The sequence below is a fragment of the Leptonotus elevatus genome, chromosome 13 (genome assembly GCF_054856555.1).
Source record: "Leptonotus elevatus isolate MCC_2025b chromosome 13, RoL_Lele_1.0, whole genome shotgun sequence".
Taxonomy (NCBI): domain Eukaryota; kingdom Metazoa; phylum Chordata; class Actinopteri; order Syngnathiformes; family Syngnathidae; genus Leptonotus; species Leptonotus elevatus.
In genome coordinates this window covers 17,933,420-17,952,847 of record NC_141251.1, presented here as the reverse complement: position 1 = coordinate 17,952,847, position 19,428 = coordinate 17,933,420, and the positions used below count along the sequence as shown (strand labels likewise).

Genomic DNA, 19,428 nt, shown 5'->3' with positions numbered 1-19,428 from the left:
GCACCCCGCTGTGAATCTAACACCTCACTCCACACAGATGGGGAAAGCCGCATGCAAATAACACACGCGTCAGACTTCCAATCAACCCTACGTGGAGTCCAATTCACACACAGACCCTGAGCATCAGCTGCAGCCAGGGAATCGGGTCATTTCAATCAGGCTAATAACCCGTATTTCAACCAGAACCCCCCCCGCCCCCCATCTTCTAACGCGACGTGTCCCCTCCCCCCATAAAAACCTATACAAACAACCCCCAATCCCCATGCCATTATGACAACCTATCACTACATCTGCAATCCATCCACGCCATGAAAGCAGCCTTTAATGGCTTTTTTTGGTCTCCCAACCCCCCTAAAAAAAGAGAGAAAAAAGCAGTCTTTACTATAAAAATAACAAGACTGCCGAAGCCCCTGTGGCCCAATCTGCACTGGAGACTCCTTTGTTTGAGGGGGAGCGCTCAAACAAAAGCCTGGCAAATATGTATGTTGCTGATTAGTTCTTTTTCTCCAATAAAAGCGGCACCAAAACAGCAATTGGTCCAGGATAGAATACTTGATGGTGGGAGCACTCTTGTCAAGATGACAAGCTGACCCCGGGTTGGAAGCGGGCGCACCGAGGAGGGGGCGGCGCGGTGTTTATGTGATAGAGGGGAATTCTGCTGTCAACTGTGTAGAACAATGAGTTAATGGCGGTCGGGCCCTCACGATGCCTCGAGAAGCACAAATGGGAGGGTTTGAGGCGAGGGCCACTATAATTATGTGTATACATTAGTTATGGTTATTAGCGGTGGTGAAACAATGTCTTAATTTAACCGAGTGCTTTTGATGTTGCATTGGAAAGAGATACTTACAGCACTTCCAAGCCTCGCAAAGCTCTGAAGGCGCCGTCCTCGATGCAGCCGATATGGTTTTTATCCAGCTGACTGAAACAAAGAGGGTGGCTTGTTAGGAAAGGCACAAAAATCATCCTTCTCCACCCTGCACGCTGCTCATTATTGTCAAAACTGTAAACAGCACGCTGATGGACCACGGTAAATCAATACTGCTCATCTAAGCTCATGTATCCCCAAGAGTGGACAGAGGAGGAGGAGGGTGGCTTACTGTACAGTTTGTATGTCATTATCAGTATTATCATGTGAGAATATACCTCCAAGGATAACTAAATCACTGCCTGCATGAGGCATCTTTGCACATTCAAGGTAGCTATTAGTCTTCTCACAAAGATGCACTAGCTACTTAACACATAACTAATACTCCTGTTTTCTCTCTGACAAGAGCTTTCGGGGATCTTTGGTGTGCTTTTCTATTGGCTATTATTTTAAGAAAAGCAATTTAAAGTGAGTGTGAATTTTTGATTGTATATAGGCCTCTGTGCCATGTGATTGGCTGGCGATCAGTCCAGGGTGTGCATAGCCTTATATGCCTCAGAAGGACCTGCTGTTTTGGTGCAACAGTGCTAAAATAGGCTCAGTAGTTAAGTTTCATATTAACTTTACTTTTCATGTTCATGTGTGAACAACAGCGTGTTTGAACTGAGATAATGACCGTGACTATCTCTTATTGTTTCCTGAAAAGGGAGGGCGCATGTTTATTTAACTGAGGTGGATGACGCATAAAGCAACTATCAGAGGGTATCTAAAATAAATTATGACAAAAATATCAAGTAAAACTAAACATTTCAAAAGACCAGACATAAACATGTAACACACACATAACTAGTAGGTTCTTATTATGATCAAGTTTTACATCTATATGTATACATCAAGCTCACATGTACACTCACAGGTTTTTGATGTCTGTAGCTCCTCTGAAAGCTTTTCTTGGGATGGACTGGATGAGGTTCTCGCTCAGATCTCTGCAGAGGCAACAAGATGGCATGGGATGCACATTAGCCAATGAACAACTTACAAAATATGAACATTAGAATAATAATACTAATAATAATACTTTTCTGAAGGCCAGGAACTATTTCTATGCTAAAAAAAACTAAACAATTTGCTGGAATTAAAATAAAATAAATGAAGTTTTTCCTAAAAGGCAGAACGTCAAAAGTTTACAGTGTCCACATTATTCAGTTTCATCTGTGCTCGAGGTTAATAGTTGTGCTTTGCCCATTCATGAGTGTTTGGTTCCCTAAATTGAGCCTGCACACAAAGAGCAAACAAATTGCATGACATTGGCCAGTGAAAGGTTGTCACTGAGCCTGATTCATTAGGGGAACTGCTGCCTGAAAGAACATAATCGTTGGGCATTAGGATGCATATGTGTTCAGAATGTAATGTTGGATGGCAATGAGGCATATGTGTGGAAAAAAACTCACAGGGAGGAAAGTGAAAGTAGCCGCCGTTTTAATTAGCGCAGTCCTTTTTGTCTGCAGTTGAAATAGTTTGCTAACCTCTCTCAGAAAGGCTAGAACTGCAATGTCCGGCTTGACAAACATACTAATGCGCACGCGTGAGGCTCCAGCAGTGCGGACAGAAGTAAACAGACTTCCTACGGGCGTCCTCAAAAGATGCTTGAGCGTGACCTCAAATTCCACAGTCTATAAATCTAAATGACACAAGTGCTCCACATGAGACTCCGATGACTCCTGCTTGTTTAATGTGCATGTATGCTGCAGCATGCAATGGCATGTTGCAAAGTACACAGTGATTCCATGAGAGAAGGGGCTCCTGGGGATACATAATGGTCCCAAAAATGATCACTTGGTCATCATTCTTTGCAGAAATGTTGTCATAATGAGATTCCATTGAGTGTGACATGATTTACAAAAAAATCTAATAGAAGTTACGTTGTGTAATTCAACTTTATGAGTGAGCAGGCATTTAAAAAAACACATTTTGGCTTGTACACAACCACTTGCTACCTTATCCTTCATCGTTAATAGATCTGCCTACGAGTCATTTCCTCCAAGGGCAATTCTGTTAGCAGGGAGGTAACCATTGTTTATTGGACCTTTTCCCAAATATTCAAAAGGGCTCCATGTTTCCTTGCAAGGGGCATTGGGAACCAGAACCAGAACAGTTGACTCCGATTTGAGCAAAATACTTCATTGTTGTCCGTTTTCTGCACACAAAAGAGGAACGCTTTGGTCGACCTAACCTTGCACTGTATCTGATAAGTAATTAATCTTTTCAAGCAGCTGACAATAAGGAATGATATTAAATCAAGGCGCCAATGCCTGATGATGCATTATATTGTTGCATGAGAAATAGAAAGAAGAAGCAAAAAGACAAGGGATGAAGTAACGACAACTTTAAGTGTTTATGTAGTAAAATTCAATCCACTCTGTAAAACATCCCTAATCCCATTAGCATGCTATAATACGATTGGCTGGAGACAACTACTAACTCACTTTTAGGGCCGTTTGATTGGATTAGCAGTTGTGGAAAGTAGCTTTATAAACGAGAGTCTGTTCAGTGCGCCAAGAAAACAATTGTCGTCTTTCTCGCTTCTGCTTATAAAGCCTTTCTCCTTTTGTCCTCGATCTTCATTTGGAGAATAATCACAGCGGTCATGATTTGGAGTCAGCAGTCTTCGGTGCATTGACGGTCTCAACTAAATTTGGCTCGGCAGGACTTCTGCATTTACACATTCTTAAAATGGCAAACAGAACATTTCTGTGGGGGTGCATGCTGTATTTTACATAGTCTGTGGTTGCCACACTCTGACTCGTTTTTTTTCTTTCTTTCCAAGGCTTAGCTGACTCAGTTTGGAAGCGAGCGATTTTATGTTGCTGATTAGTTTGGAAGTCGATTTTCAGGGAAACATGAACTACCTCAAATAAGGCACAATTACAGCGCTCACCACAGAGATGGATATGGGGCACCATGGTCAGTGGGTTAATCTAAAGTTGCAATGCTTCGAAATGTATACAGTACCCGAGCACTCAAAACAGACATTTACAGTGAACAGGCAATCTGCCATTGTTAGTGAAGACCAAAACATGTCCCTTCCACTTAGGGGCCACGCACATGAGTGCACTGTAAGTATGTGTGCGTGTGTATATGTATGTATGTAAGTATATATATATATATATATATATATATATATATAGCAAAGCGCAGAAGCCATCAGGTAAAAGAAACAGGAGCAGAGGTCGTAACATGCGGATGTCACTTGACTAGTACAACTCTATTCAGCCTAAACGATCCGTACATCATTTGGCTCCGGTTTAAGCCTTCACGCCTTGATTGCAGCGTTGGAATGATGTCAGTTTGCAAACATAAGGGGACGCTTGAAACTATTTTCTTTATATTACAGGTGTGTGAACCAAGTGTGGCTATGCCAAACCTGGTATAGATTTACATGAATGCACAACATACCCCGGGGTGGGCACTTAGTTCATTAGGTAGCCAGGCTCTCCATAGATGACGTTGCTCACAGTTCATTCCCATTGTAGCCCTAATGATGGGCTTGCACATGTTTTTAGGTGTGCCTTTTCTGTATGGATTTCAGTCTCCAAGTTGTATTCTGTGAATACTGGACTTCAAACAATGCAATTGTTTGGCACTGATAAGATTATTTACAAGAATCCCTGGTGTAATTAGCAACGCTATCAGACATAGCTCAAGGCGCCTGGTCTGGAGATTAGCCTTATGTTGAAAAGTAATGTCTGGTTCCTGTCTGATTCACATCATTAACCTCTGATCTCTATCTCGGTAAACTGCATAAATAGCGCTCACAGCACTGATTCTCTTCATCATGGTAGAAGGTGCTTAGTGTTGTTGCATAAGTGCAGTGATGCTAATCCCACCAATCACAAAAGACACATTTGTTACCTATACCAAGTAGGTAAAGACTGGTGTTGTGTGTTTTTATAATTGTGTAACAAGATGAAGCATTAAGGTCTTAACTGTTTTAACTTGAACCTATTACATTTTGGTAACCTAATGTAAAATCTATTCATTTTACCTTTGCAAAGATAATGATGCTCAGTCTCGACTGAAACTGTCACAGGGTATTAATCTAACAGTGGTTATCAACGTGGGTGGTTTGCAGTGGTGTTGATCTGAACTGTATTATACAGTACACAATATTGTCAACTACATACAGTTCAAAGGAAACCATCCTCTGTATGGCAGATTTGACTGAAAAGAGCACGCACGTCTCATAACGTAATTGACAGTGGAAAAAAAATTATATTATATATATAATTTTTTTTGCCATGTTGAGATTGCGAGTTGTGCTACAAACAGATTGAACAGGACCAAATGTTGCAAACAAAAATTGTCCAAAGTATTGAAGGTCAGATTGTCACATGAGGTGCGGAATTGGGGCCCAAAAGCAGACAAGAAGTTGTAAAAGAGACAAAAATACTAAATAACAACAAAGAGCAGGGCTGGATTCCCAAGAAACCCTTGACGGGCAAACCTCGTCTAAGAAAACTTGACGTACTGACAAGAGTTTCCCTCAGTAACTCCAGCTCGAAGAAAAAAATAATAATAAAAAAATTAAAAAAGTAACTCCAGCTAGGGCAATGCATAACACTATAACAGAATAAAGTAAATAAAATAAATAATTCCAACCCTTAATGCTGAGTGTCAAGCAAGGAGGCAAATAGGTCCCATTTTTAGAGTCTTTGGTATGACCTTTCCAGGGATTGAACCCACGACCTCCTAGTATCAGGGCTGACACTCTACCACTGAGCTGGCTTCCTGAATATTCACCTTTCAGAGTCAACAACTTGTGAAATAAAAATAAAAGTCAGTTGGAATCAGAGATGAAAAGTAATGAAGTACAAATACTTTATTACTTTACTTGAGTAGTTTTTATCAGTATTTTGTACGTTCCATAGTATTTATTTTTTCAACTACTTTTTACTTTTATCCATTTACAATTAACATGAGCATCTGTACTTTTTACTTGATACATTTTCAAAACAAGGTCGCTACTTGTTTTTGTTTTTTATGCACGAATACTTGACCTGGAAGAAAGAGCAGCGTCAATGTCTCAAGCTCTGCCAATCATATGAAGCGTTACACACAGTTCCTTACATCCCAGCTTGTGATTGGCTCTATGACACGCTATCATGACGTGCAATTGGCTAGATTACTACCCATAAATGAGGGCAATGCGCGCCGTGACTTCAGAGGATAATTTTAACTAGATAAGAAGAACGCTGCAGACTGCCAGTCAACAACATGAAAGAAGGTTCAATCATGTCAGCGAGGAGTGGACCAGCAACATGAACGAGTGATACTGAACACTGTGGACTCAATGCATCGCAAGTCAGAGAATTAACTGGCCGATATATACCAATTTTTAATATTAATATCTTTCAAATTAACGTAGGAGGAAACATCCGATAAAAATACTTTTTACGTCTACTCGTCAAGTACATTTCAGAGCCTGTACTTCTTTACTTTTACTTGAGTAATTATTTGAGTGAGTACTTTTACTTTTGCCAAAGTTGTTTTTTACACAAGTAATTATATTATATTAAGAATATCAGTACTTTTCCCATCTCTGGTTGGAATCATACGCCCAACAAAGGAATGGTTTATGCCAAAACCCTTGTGGGCTTCAGACACAAAGGTCGTGAGAACCTGATGATCGGTGAGCAGCATTATTTGAGGTTGCAGAGGGTGAATGAGTTATTTCGGACAGCCAAAAAGACAAATGGGTCAGACTTCTCCAGTGAAAAGCCTCAGGGCATCTGGCTCTGCGGTGTGGGAGTCTGTTGCTCCATATAGCGTCGTATATGTAACTTTTAAATGAAAACATCATAAATGAAACAACTACATTGACACATGCAGTCTACGCCAAGACTTACAATCGCATCTTTCAAATCCTTACGATTTCAAAATCTTTGCCTTCACGGTTGGTTGCGAGCTGTGGTTGACACAGACATTCAAATAATAGATGGATTGATCTGGCTTTTTTATGGATTGCTTTAATTGTTTTCAACTATATGCTGTTATTTAAGGATGCATGAGAACACACACTGATCACTAAACTATGTCTCTGCACTTTCAGGGGGGAAAAAAGCTGCTAATATAAACTCAACATTTTTGTCTTTGTTCCCATTTTCGTTGAGCTGGACTCAAAGATCGAAAACTTTTTCTGCATGCACAAAATGTAATTTCATTTCATTACATTCGATGGCGTCTGGCACATTGGAGAAGTGTTCTCTTGATGGATGGTTACAACTTGATCAACACGACGCAGAGGAGATGTGTTGTGAGACAAATGGTGATCACACCAGATCTTGACTGGTTTTCTGACCCCCAATATAAAGCAAAACTACTCATTTCAGAGAGGCCTTTTACTGCGGGCAGCCTAAAGAATACCTGTGTAATTAATTATGCTGTCTAATCAGCATCTTGATATGACACACCTGTGAAGTGGGATGCATTATCTTGTCAAAGGTGAAGTGCTAACCTCACAAGCCAGATTGATAATGGGCTCTTTGCACAAATCCACTACTTCCTGAGCTCAGTACCACTCTTTCATTTCCTGTCTTTCATGATTGGACAAACTGATTAATCCAGGCGTGACTGACCTCAGTAACCACAACAACAGTGGCCAGACACACCTGGATTGATCAGTTTGTCCAATCATGAAAGACAGGAAATGAAGGAGTGGTATTGACTTCAGGAAGTAGTGGATTTGTGCAAAGAGCCCATTGTGATTCACTCAAAACAGTTATTCGCATTATCAATCTGGGGCCCCGCCCACACGAAAGCCAATTTCAATGTATCCTCCCAAGTTTCTTACCGTTTAGGCCGTTCGTCCACAGGATGGCGTGGTTTCGGAGCTTGAAACCGATCACTTTTGAAACCGGGCTCCAGAGTAGAAAAATTTCAAAACGCGCCCCGTACGCGTCCGTCTTGACACCATATGCAGGATAACCCTCCAGTGAGGCCATAATGGTCGCAGCTCGATGACGTATGCGCCAATTCTCGCGAGACTGCGCGCGAACCATCAGTCTGTCAACAACATTGGCGGATAGCCGTGTCGTAGTCGTTTTGCACAGCCTTCTTAGCTTGCTTATGCTTTTGCAGCAAAATATTTTGTTTCTTTATTCCCACGTTCAACAAACGGTGTTGTACTTGAATCATCCGCCATTGTCATTTCTCCTGTGTTCGTCTTTTTCATGTTGTTTTGATACACGTAAAGCCATGTTTGTTCTGTAGATTGCAATAAAGTTTTTAAAAAGTGTCAGTCTTCTTCGCTGATTCTTCTTCTACACTTTCCGTTAACTCCCTGTGGCTGCGCTGCAGCGCCACTCCAGACTTGGCATGTACATTACAGCCGTTAAACGTCCTCAGCATCTTCTTTTGGACACACACAAGTCTTGAAATGCTTCTGTGCGTACGAGATTTGTTTGAGAAACGAAGCCGGCTTTGCTTCTTTCTGGACGGGGCCTGGGATTTCACTCGGCAGATCCGTTTGGGTAAGGATGGACCTGCTGTACAATACTTCGAGCTGATTTGACGGTGCGGCATCTTTGCACGTTTGTTTTGACCAATCAAGGCAACAGATGAAAATGTCGTCTTCCGTCTTGTCTTTTCATCTTTAGCAGATAAAAATGCACAAAGCTCCTCTCGCTGTTCAAATGCAACAAGGAAACAGTGAGTAATTCTGTGAGAACAGAATTAATTGCAGCGTCCATTCGTCTGTTAGGTTTGTTTGTTTCCTCCCCACCATCGGCGTTTATTGGTTTTGTCCCGCCTTAAACAACGGCTGATTGGTCCAACCTAAAAAGGGTACAAGATGTATTTTCCAGAGTTTGTGAACTCATAAATACAGAGATAATTCATCTAAGTGAAATACTTACTTCCACAGATTTAGGCAGATTTGTAAACAATATTTGAGGGAAATGGGCTTTTGTGTATGTAGAAGCAGTTTTAAATCTTTCAGTCCAGCTCACGAAAAATGGGAGCAAAAACAAAATTTCTACGTTTATATTTTTGTTCACTGTTTTATTATTATTTTTCTTAAAAGAGCCGATGTGAGGGGAAAAATGTTTTTAATAAAGCAAAATGTACCCCACAGGTGTCTTTGTGAGGATTTGCCGCAGCTGTCTGTCTTCATGTTAAATACTTGGATTTCAGAAAATAACCTGGAAGTGCAGGATGGAAATCTTTCAACAAGAACGCTTGACTTTTTCCAAAGCAGTGCAGTTTTGGCTCAGAGTCCTCCTGTAGCTGCTTTCTCAACCGCTCTCATTTCACTGACCCATCACTCCAATCAATCTTTCTTTGGATGAGGGTCTTACTTGGGTGTGACCTTCACACAATCAAATATTTACATCTGTCTTGTGAACCACGATAAAATTAAGGTTGAGAAAACAACAAAATTGAATGCTGAGTGAATGTCATACTAACCAAAACACAGCATGCCTATTCAAGTGTGTTCAAACAGTGTTTATTTTCTACATTTCAATTGCGACCTTGCCAACACTTTTAAATTTATTCAAGGAGTGAAAAAGACAGAAAGCAGGCACAGGATTGTGCTTGATTACGTTCTCATTAAGTCAGTTAATGGGGTGTGTGGGAGCCGTTAAAAGTAGTGGTAGTGTGCTGCCACTAACTGCTAACTACTTTCTTCCTCCCTTCACATAAGGTAGAAGGAAAAAAAAGTACACACATCAAAAACCATGGCACAACTGTGAGCGTCTCGACTTGACATCGTAACAGTAAATCAAGATACACATAGTGTATAAATGATTAATGGCTTTACATTAGCAGGCAAAACGTGTCAATAACTATAAATCCCCAGATGAATAAACAAGCAATATGACAACCCGTTCATTCGTCTGTCTTTAACCAACGTTGCTGAAATTGTTATATCCAAGAGGTGCGTTACGTTAACGAGCCTACGATTTGTTTCGGTGTCTAATAATTATATATAATGTAATTAGGGCTTTAGGTGCTGTATGTTGAGGTACTTTATATGCAGGTAAGCAGGTAGGTAGTTAAGTGGTTTAGTTGGTAGGCGAGTCTTTGTGTCGGTAGACAAATGTAGTTAAAAAAAAAAAGGCCAGTGGATAATAAAGGTGTGGCGTTAATGATGGCATAATCAGACCTGGCATGTGAGTGTGCGCCCTCTCTATTACAGTTGCTTTGAAGAGCCAGTCAACCGCAGAGAAGTGTTCACAAACATGAATTAAGCAATTACATGGAAATAATACAAGAGGCCTGATGAGAATAAACTAAAAAGCACACATTAACTCTTTATTGCTGCCCATACCTGAGGTTTGAGTGTATAAAGAAACGTTTGTTAAGAAAAGATGTGCAGACATTTTGTTGGCTGTGATACAAAGACCTGCAGCGGAGAATAAAGCTGCAGTGTCAAGCACATGAAAAAAGGAGGAGGTGTTAAGAGTGGGGGGATAACGTGGAGGGTGGTGAGGATTCAAGCTGCAGGGCCTTTGGGTGTGTTCCAAAACACAGGTGTGTGCGTGCGTGTTTGTGTGTGTGGCCCAGAGAGAATGAATAAGTGTTTCTGTGTGTGGTCAAGACAATCTCGCCACCCTCCTTTGTCATTCTTTTCTCTCCACACGTTTTCTTTCTCGCTACGTAAATTATAAACATGCCTCCTGGTTGTGTCTTCTTTCTGTCTCCGTGTTTAGGGTCTGACGTTAAAGCACATCCACATGTAGTGATGCTTGTTGTGATCAGCGGGGGCTTGAAATACAGTGTCAGGAAATAATGTTGGCATGTATCGACAAAAGCATTTAAGGTGCTGCTCTTCACTCTTTTGTACTGCAGATGAAAGCTCCCATAGAAAACAATAGAGTAGATGGAGAAGTATATCAAAGAAAAGTAGGGCTACAACTAACGATCATTTTGATAATTGATTAATCTGTCAATTATTTTCTCTTAAAAAATATGTTTTAGTGTAATTTCCATTCTTTAAACAGTACCTTTTTTTTTCAAAGTGCCATTTTCAAAACATGATTTTTTTTTCTTTCTAGGATTAATTTACTGGCTCGGTAACGTCACAAAATTGTCTAAAATATTGATCATTGCTTTCCAAAGTTAAAGTTGATAATTTTCTTAAAGTGATTCATTCATTTTAACCCAGTATTCATTTCAATAATATGAAAAAAATCTGTTGTATCATAACTTAAAAAAAAAAAAAATATATATATATATATATATATAGATAAAATCGTATACCTAATTGCTAATTATTAGGGGTGTGAATTGCGTAGTACCTGGCAATCCGTATCACGATTCATAGGTCACGATTCGATTTGATGCCGATTAATCCCGATACTAATCCATAAATTTATTATTGTAATTTTTTTTACTCAAGTTTAGAAAATACTAATCAGTAAACTTGTACATGTACACTGTAAGATTTGTATGAAAATGTATTTATTTATCTCAAACTTAATACTTATAACTGAGCCATTGTATTTAACAAACAATCTGTTGCAATCTGTTTCATGTTTGAACAGCACTGAAATAAAATATTAAGGCTTAATGTTCCATTAATATAACATTCTTCCATGCTTAAAGGGTGAACCCTAACCCTAAGTAAGACGTTTTGTTGAATATTTCCATCAAAAATTGGTTTAAACATTGATTCGGCCACATATTGAACCCATTCAATAATTGCGAATTGATTGATTTTTTTGAACACCCCTACTAATTATACTACATAGGTCACGTTTGACAATTTTCCGTCATCTTTCTGCGACGGATACTGGAAGGAGAAGAAGTTTGCAAACGTAGTTAGGCTCAGGTGTTCGTCCCCCTTGGCTTTGCTCTTGCTAGCTTCTCCCGATAGATGCTCTTGTTAGCCGCTTCCAGCTAGTTCTTGCTAGCCAATCTTTCTCGCTCATTCGCTCACTCCAAATAATTGGTAGTAATGGGTAGGCTTGTGAAACGTGGTGTGTCTGAGACACTGTGGTTCAAGTGCTTAAAAATTGTTGCATTCTACACAATGCACCAGCAATAACAGTGGAACGACAACTAACTTTATATATAGATGAGAGTGGATGGAGGACTTGATACAAGGGGAAGGATAAACAGCTTCGCGGCAAGAAAATAATCTGGATGTTTAAGGAATATTTTCACATAAAATCCCGGAGGAAGAGAAAGTTGTTCCTTCCGTCTAAATATAGTAATCTACAAAGAGTCTAATGAAAAACAAATATGCCACTAATACAGAACGGCACATTAGTGAATAGCATCTGTTCGTCTCTGTTTGATCTGCGTCCATTTCTCCTTTTTTGAAAGCTTGCGTTAACTTGCAGAAGTAGAACAAACAGCTGGGGAGAATGTCAGGAGTGGGGGCCGCGTGTCACTTCCCTATCGTCTTGCTTTCCTCAATGTTCTCACTTTCTCTGTTTATTCATGTGGGCTTCAGGAAATAAGTCATCATGCAGCATTATCTCATTTCCAAGGGACCCCATGGCTTGTCACAACCCAGCCATCATCTATATATCTAACTCCCGACCAGGCATCTGGAGAAGGTTTATGTTATTTTAATGGTGAAAACTTCAGCTACAACAACACGGTGTGTCTGTCACGCTTATGATGTCGCACACACGCATCCTCTCTTTTTTCGATGGGACCCAAAAGGGGATTTCATGGATGGACTCCACTCTAATCATCTACAGCTCAGCGGCCAATGAGAAACACACAGTGGACCTAAATTGGAACACTCTGCAACCACCAAGAGAAAACACAATGTCAGTGGAACTTATCAAGTCCACATGAGGGCTTGACACACACACACACACACTGAATGCGGTTTAACTGCTGCCCACATCTCTGCTTTCACTGTAAATGATTCATGATGTCCTCGTGAATTTGTAAGCTCCAAAATACCACATGTGCGCGTACGTTTGGCCGGTGTGCCTTCCTGCCACCCGTGTAGCGAAAGAAAAGAGTTAATACGGTGAAGAAAGACGAGGAAAATCTATCCCGCCTCGTCGGCTCTCGATTCACCCTCATTTCCTCTGCCATTATGTCTGCTTGTGTTTCGAAGTGTGTCCAAGGCTTTCACTGGCAGTCAAGCCGAGCCATGGAGGGCGGCTGAGCGGCATAGATCATGACGAGCGCTTGCAGGCGAAGGGAGGGTTGGGGGATAGCGAGCGAGGCTTTGCACCGGGACGCAGCCGAGCCTCATCCATCCATCAAGGTAGACAATAGAGGAAAGAGAATGAGAATAAAAGATGGAAGGAAAACGGGGGCTAGTGGGAACATACACCTCTCAATAGGCCCATTATTTGTAACTATTACTACTATGTGTAATTTATCTTTTGACTTACTTTTCTGTAACACTTAGAGCAAATTTTAATAATGTATTGCGTCTATCAATCTACCATTTGCAGGTGTAAACAATGTTCCCTCCACTATATATATATATATATATATATATATATATATATATATATATATATATATATATATATATATATATAACATTTAATGGGTTTTTACACAGTCGAACCTTGGTCTACAAATGCCCTGGGTCATGAACAATTTCATTCGTATTTTTTGAAGAATCTTCACCCATGAATTATTATTATTTTTATTTAATATGTTTTATCCAAAACAGTACTACGACCATGCCTGCATAAACACAGGTCCAAAAAAGTATGTTTTGCAATGCGTTTTGACTGTCCACATGGAAACGATGTTTAGGTGACTGAGGTTTGGAAAAAGCCAGGGTGAAGACTTTTTAAGGAGATTTCACTTTTTTGTTTTGGCTTATTCCCTTTCAACGACGTCACCGCCATGCTCACTTATCACACGTAAACAAAACAGATTACAACAGTTCCAATAATGTTCAAGCAAAGTGCAAGTGTTGATTACAGCTTATGCAGTGCTAATTTGAATTACAGTTAAGAACAGTGGTGGGGAACCTACGACCTGTGGGTCATTAACAGCTTATACAGCATTTGATCCGACCCACCATACACTGAAAATGGAAGACAATCCAAAAAAACGTCTTTACTAAAATATGTTGTATGCGTCCCCACTAGTCTAAACACGACATTATGATTGGAATATGAATTAGGCAGCAAAGTCCATCCATTTTTATCCATCTCCGGGGGCGGCCGTTTTTGCCACTTGCTGTTGACTGAAGATAGCATCACAGTTGCTCAAGAAAAGACCAATCATGGCTTATCTTTTTCCTGAGTTTGGTGATGTGACATTTGCTAACTGAGCTGTGATTGATTGTAACTACACAACTCTAATGGCAAGTAGCAAAATGGCGGCCCCTGAAATGTATAAAAACAGGTGGATTTTGTTGCCTAATTCCACAAACACAATATTAATCAAAATACTGTGCTTTGACGAGTGGGGCTGCATAGAACATATTGTAAAGAACATTTTCGGGTTCACTTCCCCTTTAAAAGAACAGTAGAACTGTTATAAAAAAGCGACAGCAACATTTAACTCACAAAATATCTTAAAGTATAATAATAAAAAGGGATGGCCATAACAACTTTGGTCTGGTGATCAAATTAGCACCTGAGATTGTTGTTTGGTGATCATTTTTCTTGACCCTCCTTACTTGATGACCTTACAATATGGGCCTGCCTGATCAGCTGATTTGGTACAGTTCTCAAGGACAGCGGTTCCCAACCGTTTTTGCACCACAGAACGGTTTCACATAAAGACAGACAGATTGACGTAGAAGAAAATAACAACTAATTCAATAATTGTAATAAATATACAACTAACCATTACACTGAAGGACTGCATGGAGTTTTTCTGACTCTGACTTCCTACCCCGTGGTAAAAAGAGGCATGCTAAGTTAAAAAATGAGTTTGAACAAAGCTACAATTATGCCTAATCTATAAGGAAAGCCAGGAAATAAATATGTGCATTTAATACTAATGTGAAGCACTCATTGGGAGTTAAAGCAATGCAGAAAGTCGCTTAGGAAGGTAACAAAGTCAATATGGCGAGGCTCACACACACACCATACAGTCCTGCTAAACTAGTTAAAGATGCGTCTTTGAGAACGAGCGTCTACCTAGAAAGTGGAAAACGGATGCTGAGTATCGAATGACAGCTTTTCTTGGAAGTGCTGGTCCGAGGTCAGAGTTATTCAGCTGATGCGCTGACAGATCCACCACACCTAACCGCAGGCGCAAGACGGCAGATCAGAGGACTGTCACTTAAATGCTTACACTCAGAGGCTATTTCAATCAACACTTGAAGGCACTTAATAGACCGCATGGACTTGGTTGTGGGCAAGAGTTGCACTGACAAAGAGAGCAGGCCGAATGAAAAATGCGCAGAAAGAGTATATTGACCGTTTGCTATGGCCTGCCTGTCCATAGATACTGTTGCTAAGTCCAACAAGCTTACCGAGGAGGTATACGGTACTAATACAACATCAATTTTCTCTACAACTATTATACAATCATCAAAAGGTACAATTGAATCAGCTATCACACACAAAAGAGCACATAGCTAGCTTTTGTTAGGCTAAGCATATGATTCTCAGGCTCATATTAGTAGCATAACATTGACATTTGGATCAATGAGCTAAGAACAGCAAAGTACCACCAAGGAAAATTTTAGGGTCAAAGTTGAGCTTCGCATCCAGCTGATTTTGGGTGCGAGGTCAGGTCGGCAGTTAATCGCAGGTTAGTTACATCAATGCTTATAGATAATTAGCAGTCTTCAATGAAACTAAACACATTTTTTTATTATTTTTTATTAAGAAAACCCACACAAGCACAGGCCAGGATTCAAACCACGAACCACAGAACTGTGAGGCTGAAATGCTAATAGGCCACAGTGCTACCACACAGCACAGCATTATTTTATGCTAATACAATCACTTTGCTTAACTTGGAGCAGATTATTGAGGGATGTAAATTACTATGCAGATGACTGAATACCTTTATCCACAGTCTGCATTTAACGGGATTAATTTTGGGGTTTTGGTTCAATCTCATTGAATAGTAGGTGTCGTTTGAGCAGGTGAACGTACTTTACTTAAAAGAGATCCAAAATGCATCAAGTAATGTAAAGAATCACTGCCAGCAATTTCATCTAAGCAAAATTTGGTAGGGGCAATGTATTGGTATTGTAATACTTTTGTTTCTGCTTAAAATTTAGATGTTCTGTGAAGGCTGACATGATGGGAGAATAAAAGTCGTTTGTGGCGCTTATGCTCCACTGCTCGCCATGATGGATGAGACAGGTGCATTGTGGTCCACGTCAAGTCTACGACTCAAGTCAACAACTCAACTCATAAATCACCTTATCGTTCACTGTACACACACAAGCACATCCTTCAAAGCGTACACACACACGCACACACACACACACCTTATCTTCTCGCCACAAAACGGCGATGTAAAAAGCAGTGATTTAGGCCCGCGTTGACAGTATCTCGGTATCCCTGTGTTTCGCGCTAATGACGCAATCCGGTTAACAAGTGGTTGCAGAAGACAAGATAAGCTGTTCCTGATACTGCTTTACCACCCGCAAAAAAAGGAGATGGATTTACACTGATGTATAAAGCTTAAAAGCCATGAATTCTAATTGTTCTACTTTATATAAATCCATATAGGTAAAAATATACAGGCTGCTACTGCTAGTCCATTCCAAACAATATGTTACATAAGTAAAGAGGTTAGCTACTGGTCAGCTAAACATTTGTGCATGTCTGTGTGTGTGTATTCAGAAGGCAACACTTCCTCTCTGTGACATGTGTGTATATGTCAGAGGTCAATCGAGGCATTCATGAAGCTATGAATAAATAACTGCAGGGTCTCTGAGACCATGGGAACCTTGCATGAATATTACATGAGGCAGTCAGGGAGGCAGACAGCTCTACTTCACTTACTCTGGCAACGAAACAAAAGTTGAGGCTGTTTAATGCCGAACCCCAAATTATGCTTAACATTCTTGAATGTGATGATAAAACCGTATGTGATTAAAAGAATGGGAGGGATAAAAAAAAAAAAAGAAGCTATTTATTCTTATATATGGTCCTCTATAATTTGTGATGATACGTATATCTTTAGTTTTAGGCAAAGAACCAACATTAGTAACTTAATTTTAAGTCAAAATGAACTCGACACGACACGACATTGGGCCAAAGACCAGTAGCGGGCTACATCCCATTTGGTACCAGGCTGAGCAGAGAGACATTTTTCTTTTTCTTGGAATTTTTCCAGACAGGCCACTGCCTTCATCACCACCTGGGTCGGGGGCGTGCCCTGGTGGCTGAGCATGGATAGCCCGTCGACTGACCGGGTCAGAAGAGACTTCTTGGTCTTGCTGCTGAGCAGCGGACAGAGGAGTACAGTAGGGTTGTCAAAAGTATCGATAATAGCACGTCGCAGTGCCCGCAGCGCAGAGTGCCTCCGGTGGCCGGAGAGCCCACACCGCCACTTTGAGTGCTCAGCTACGTTACAGCTGCTTTAAGTATGGCCAGTGCGGCGGCAGGAGGGCCAAACCAGCCAGTCTTGGCGGTGCCTTGTTTTTTTTGTTATTAACCATTAGCCAGCTACCGCGGTTAAGCTCAGTGAACGCTGTTTTGTTATTAGCCATTAGCCGCGGGCTCACGGTTAGCTTTATGCTCAGTGAATGTGTACCTGCGTATTGCTGCTTCAAGTTGTGCCTCAGAGTTTCTTTACTACAACGGTGCTCATTTGCAACCCAATGAGGGCAAGACTCACAGAGGAGCACATTTAGACATTGTCTATATTGTGAAAAAATCTTCCAACAGCAAAGAAAATTCAGACCAGTGATACGACAAACTTAGACAGTCATCTTAGAACGTGCGCTTTCCAATCCCTTGTATTGTTGTTACTAGATATTTGCAATGTTCAATTTTAGCCTTTAAAAAAAAGTGTAGCTCATTTGGTGTTCATTTTTACTGATTGTTTATTTATCGGTATATTTATTACCTCAAAATATAGTTCTGATTACTTGTATAGTTAATTAACCACCTCCATTTTTTTTCTTACTGATGTTTCCTATGTGTGTTTTTACCTCAGACAACAAAAAATGTTGCGGCCATTTTTGTATGACATATTCTTTCATTCATGTTGTTTATAATTTATTTGCATGTGAAAAAGTGATTGTCTTATTTCATTTTCTGATTATTAATAATTTATTTAATTGGTTTATTCATTTACGATTATGTTAATAAAAATATTTGAAAGTATTTTTTTTTTATCTCCGCAGTATCGAAAATGGTATTGAGTAATGAGCATTTTCCTGGGTATCGATATCGAGTTTGAAATGTTTGTATTGTGACAACCTTAGAGTAGAGTGCAACATGCGTGGGCAAGCGACAGAGGCAAAAAAAAAAAAAAAAGGCACAAGGCCAGTCGGTAGTGACCGTTCAATCACAGGTCGTGAGTGCCAATCAGTCAGAACAAAAACATCAAAGTCTAAAATATATTTTAGTTCGAAAATCAGGTGCATCCAACAAGTTAATAACTGTTAACATTTTATTCTGCTAAATTGTAATCTAAAGTATAAATAAAATGTTGGGGGGAAAAAACAGTGATGCAATAACTTTCTGGGTTTAAAAATGCATTTCAATGAGTTCCTCATCAATATACAGTATTTAAAATGAAATGTTTTACCAATATCTTCAACTTTCTTTATCAGTCCTGGTGCAAAAAAAAAAAAAAAATCTGTTGATGACTTAACTTTTCAGATTCATTGATCTACTTCTGTATGAGTTGTCAGGCCAAATTGAATCAATGCCAAAAAGGCCAGTTCTGGTTGTTAGGAGACACAAGCACCCGAGCCACGGGGATTTTGTGTGTCTTGGGTGGACTAGTTTGACCTGATGCGACTATATTTTGGGTTTACTCACATATTTAAAGACTTCCAAAGACAGCTTAAGGGATGACGCAAGAATCCCAAACAGAGATGCCTCATGAGCGTCGCTGTCTCTGTAAAAGAGACAGACGGCGTGATGGGACTACTCAGCGTAGTCGCTAGAAATCCCACACAGTGATGGCATTGCTCCAGGAAAAAGCTAAGTTGCACAACACAGTAAGTGAGTAAATCAGGATTATGTTTTAGAGTTATGGTAGATTTGAATAACTGAGGTTAGGCATCTATTTGTGATGGTTAAAGGGGCTAAGAGGCGAGGGAATGTCAATAAACTTCCTCACTGGGATAGGAGCCCAAATGTGTGTGCGTGTTTTGTCCATTTGCATGTGTGTGTTCTGCTTGTGAGAAAGACAGAAAGTGACAGTGGGAAAAGAGGACAATGAAGTTGGTCCCAGCTGTGCTGCAGTGGGCGGGAGCCGCCTTCAGCATGACAATGGACATTAGTGATTATTCTGCATGTTTACTTGGTCCCCCACACTGCCTCGGAATACCCTCGTCCTCCCACTCTGACAGCCCACAAAAATATGGGCAGGGGCGTTAGTGAAGAGCTGCCATGCAAGGGACGCGAGAGCGAGACAAGCATTTCAAACGATCCTTTACAGGGGATTACGGCGGACCTCACTGTGAACAG

At 40.3% G+C, this 19,428-nt stretch overlaps 1 protein-coding gene across 8 annotated transcripts in view; it reads right to left on the bottom strand.

Moving 5' to 3' along the window:
• slit1a (slit homolog 1a (Drosophila)) overlaps nt 1–19,428 on the bottom strand; it is a 119,767-nt gene that overhangs the window by 52,413 nt on the left and 47,926 nt on the right. For 7 of the 8 annotated variants that reach the window (XM_086092927.1, XM_086092925.1, XM_086092930.1 and 4 more), the window contains exons 5-6: nt 1,783–1,854; nt 851–922 (exon numbers count right to left, since the gene is read on the bottom strand). In XM_086092927.1, the coding sequence (XP_085949053.1) occupies nt 851–922; nt 1,783–1,854 (144 nt within the window). Of the gene's footprint in view, nt 1–850; nt 923–1,782; nt 1,855–7,718; nt 7,866–19,428 lie in introns of those variants that run through there. The other variant, XM_086092932.1, reaches the window with a different exon arrangement.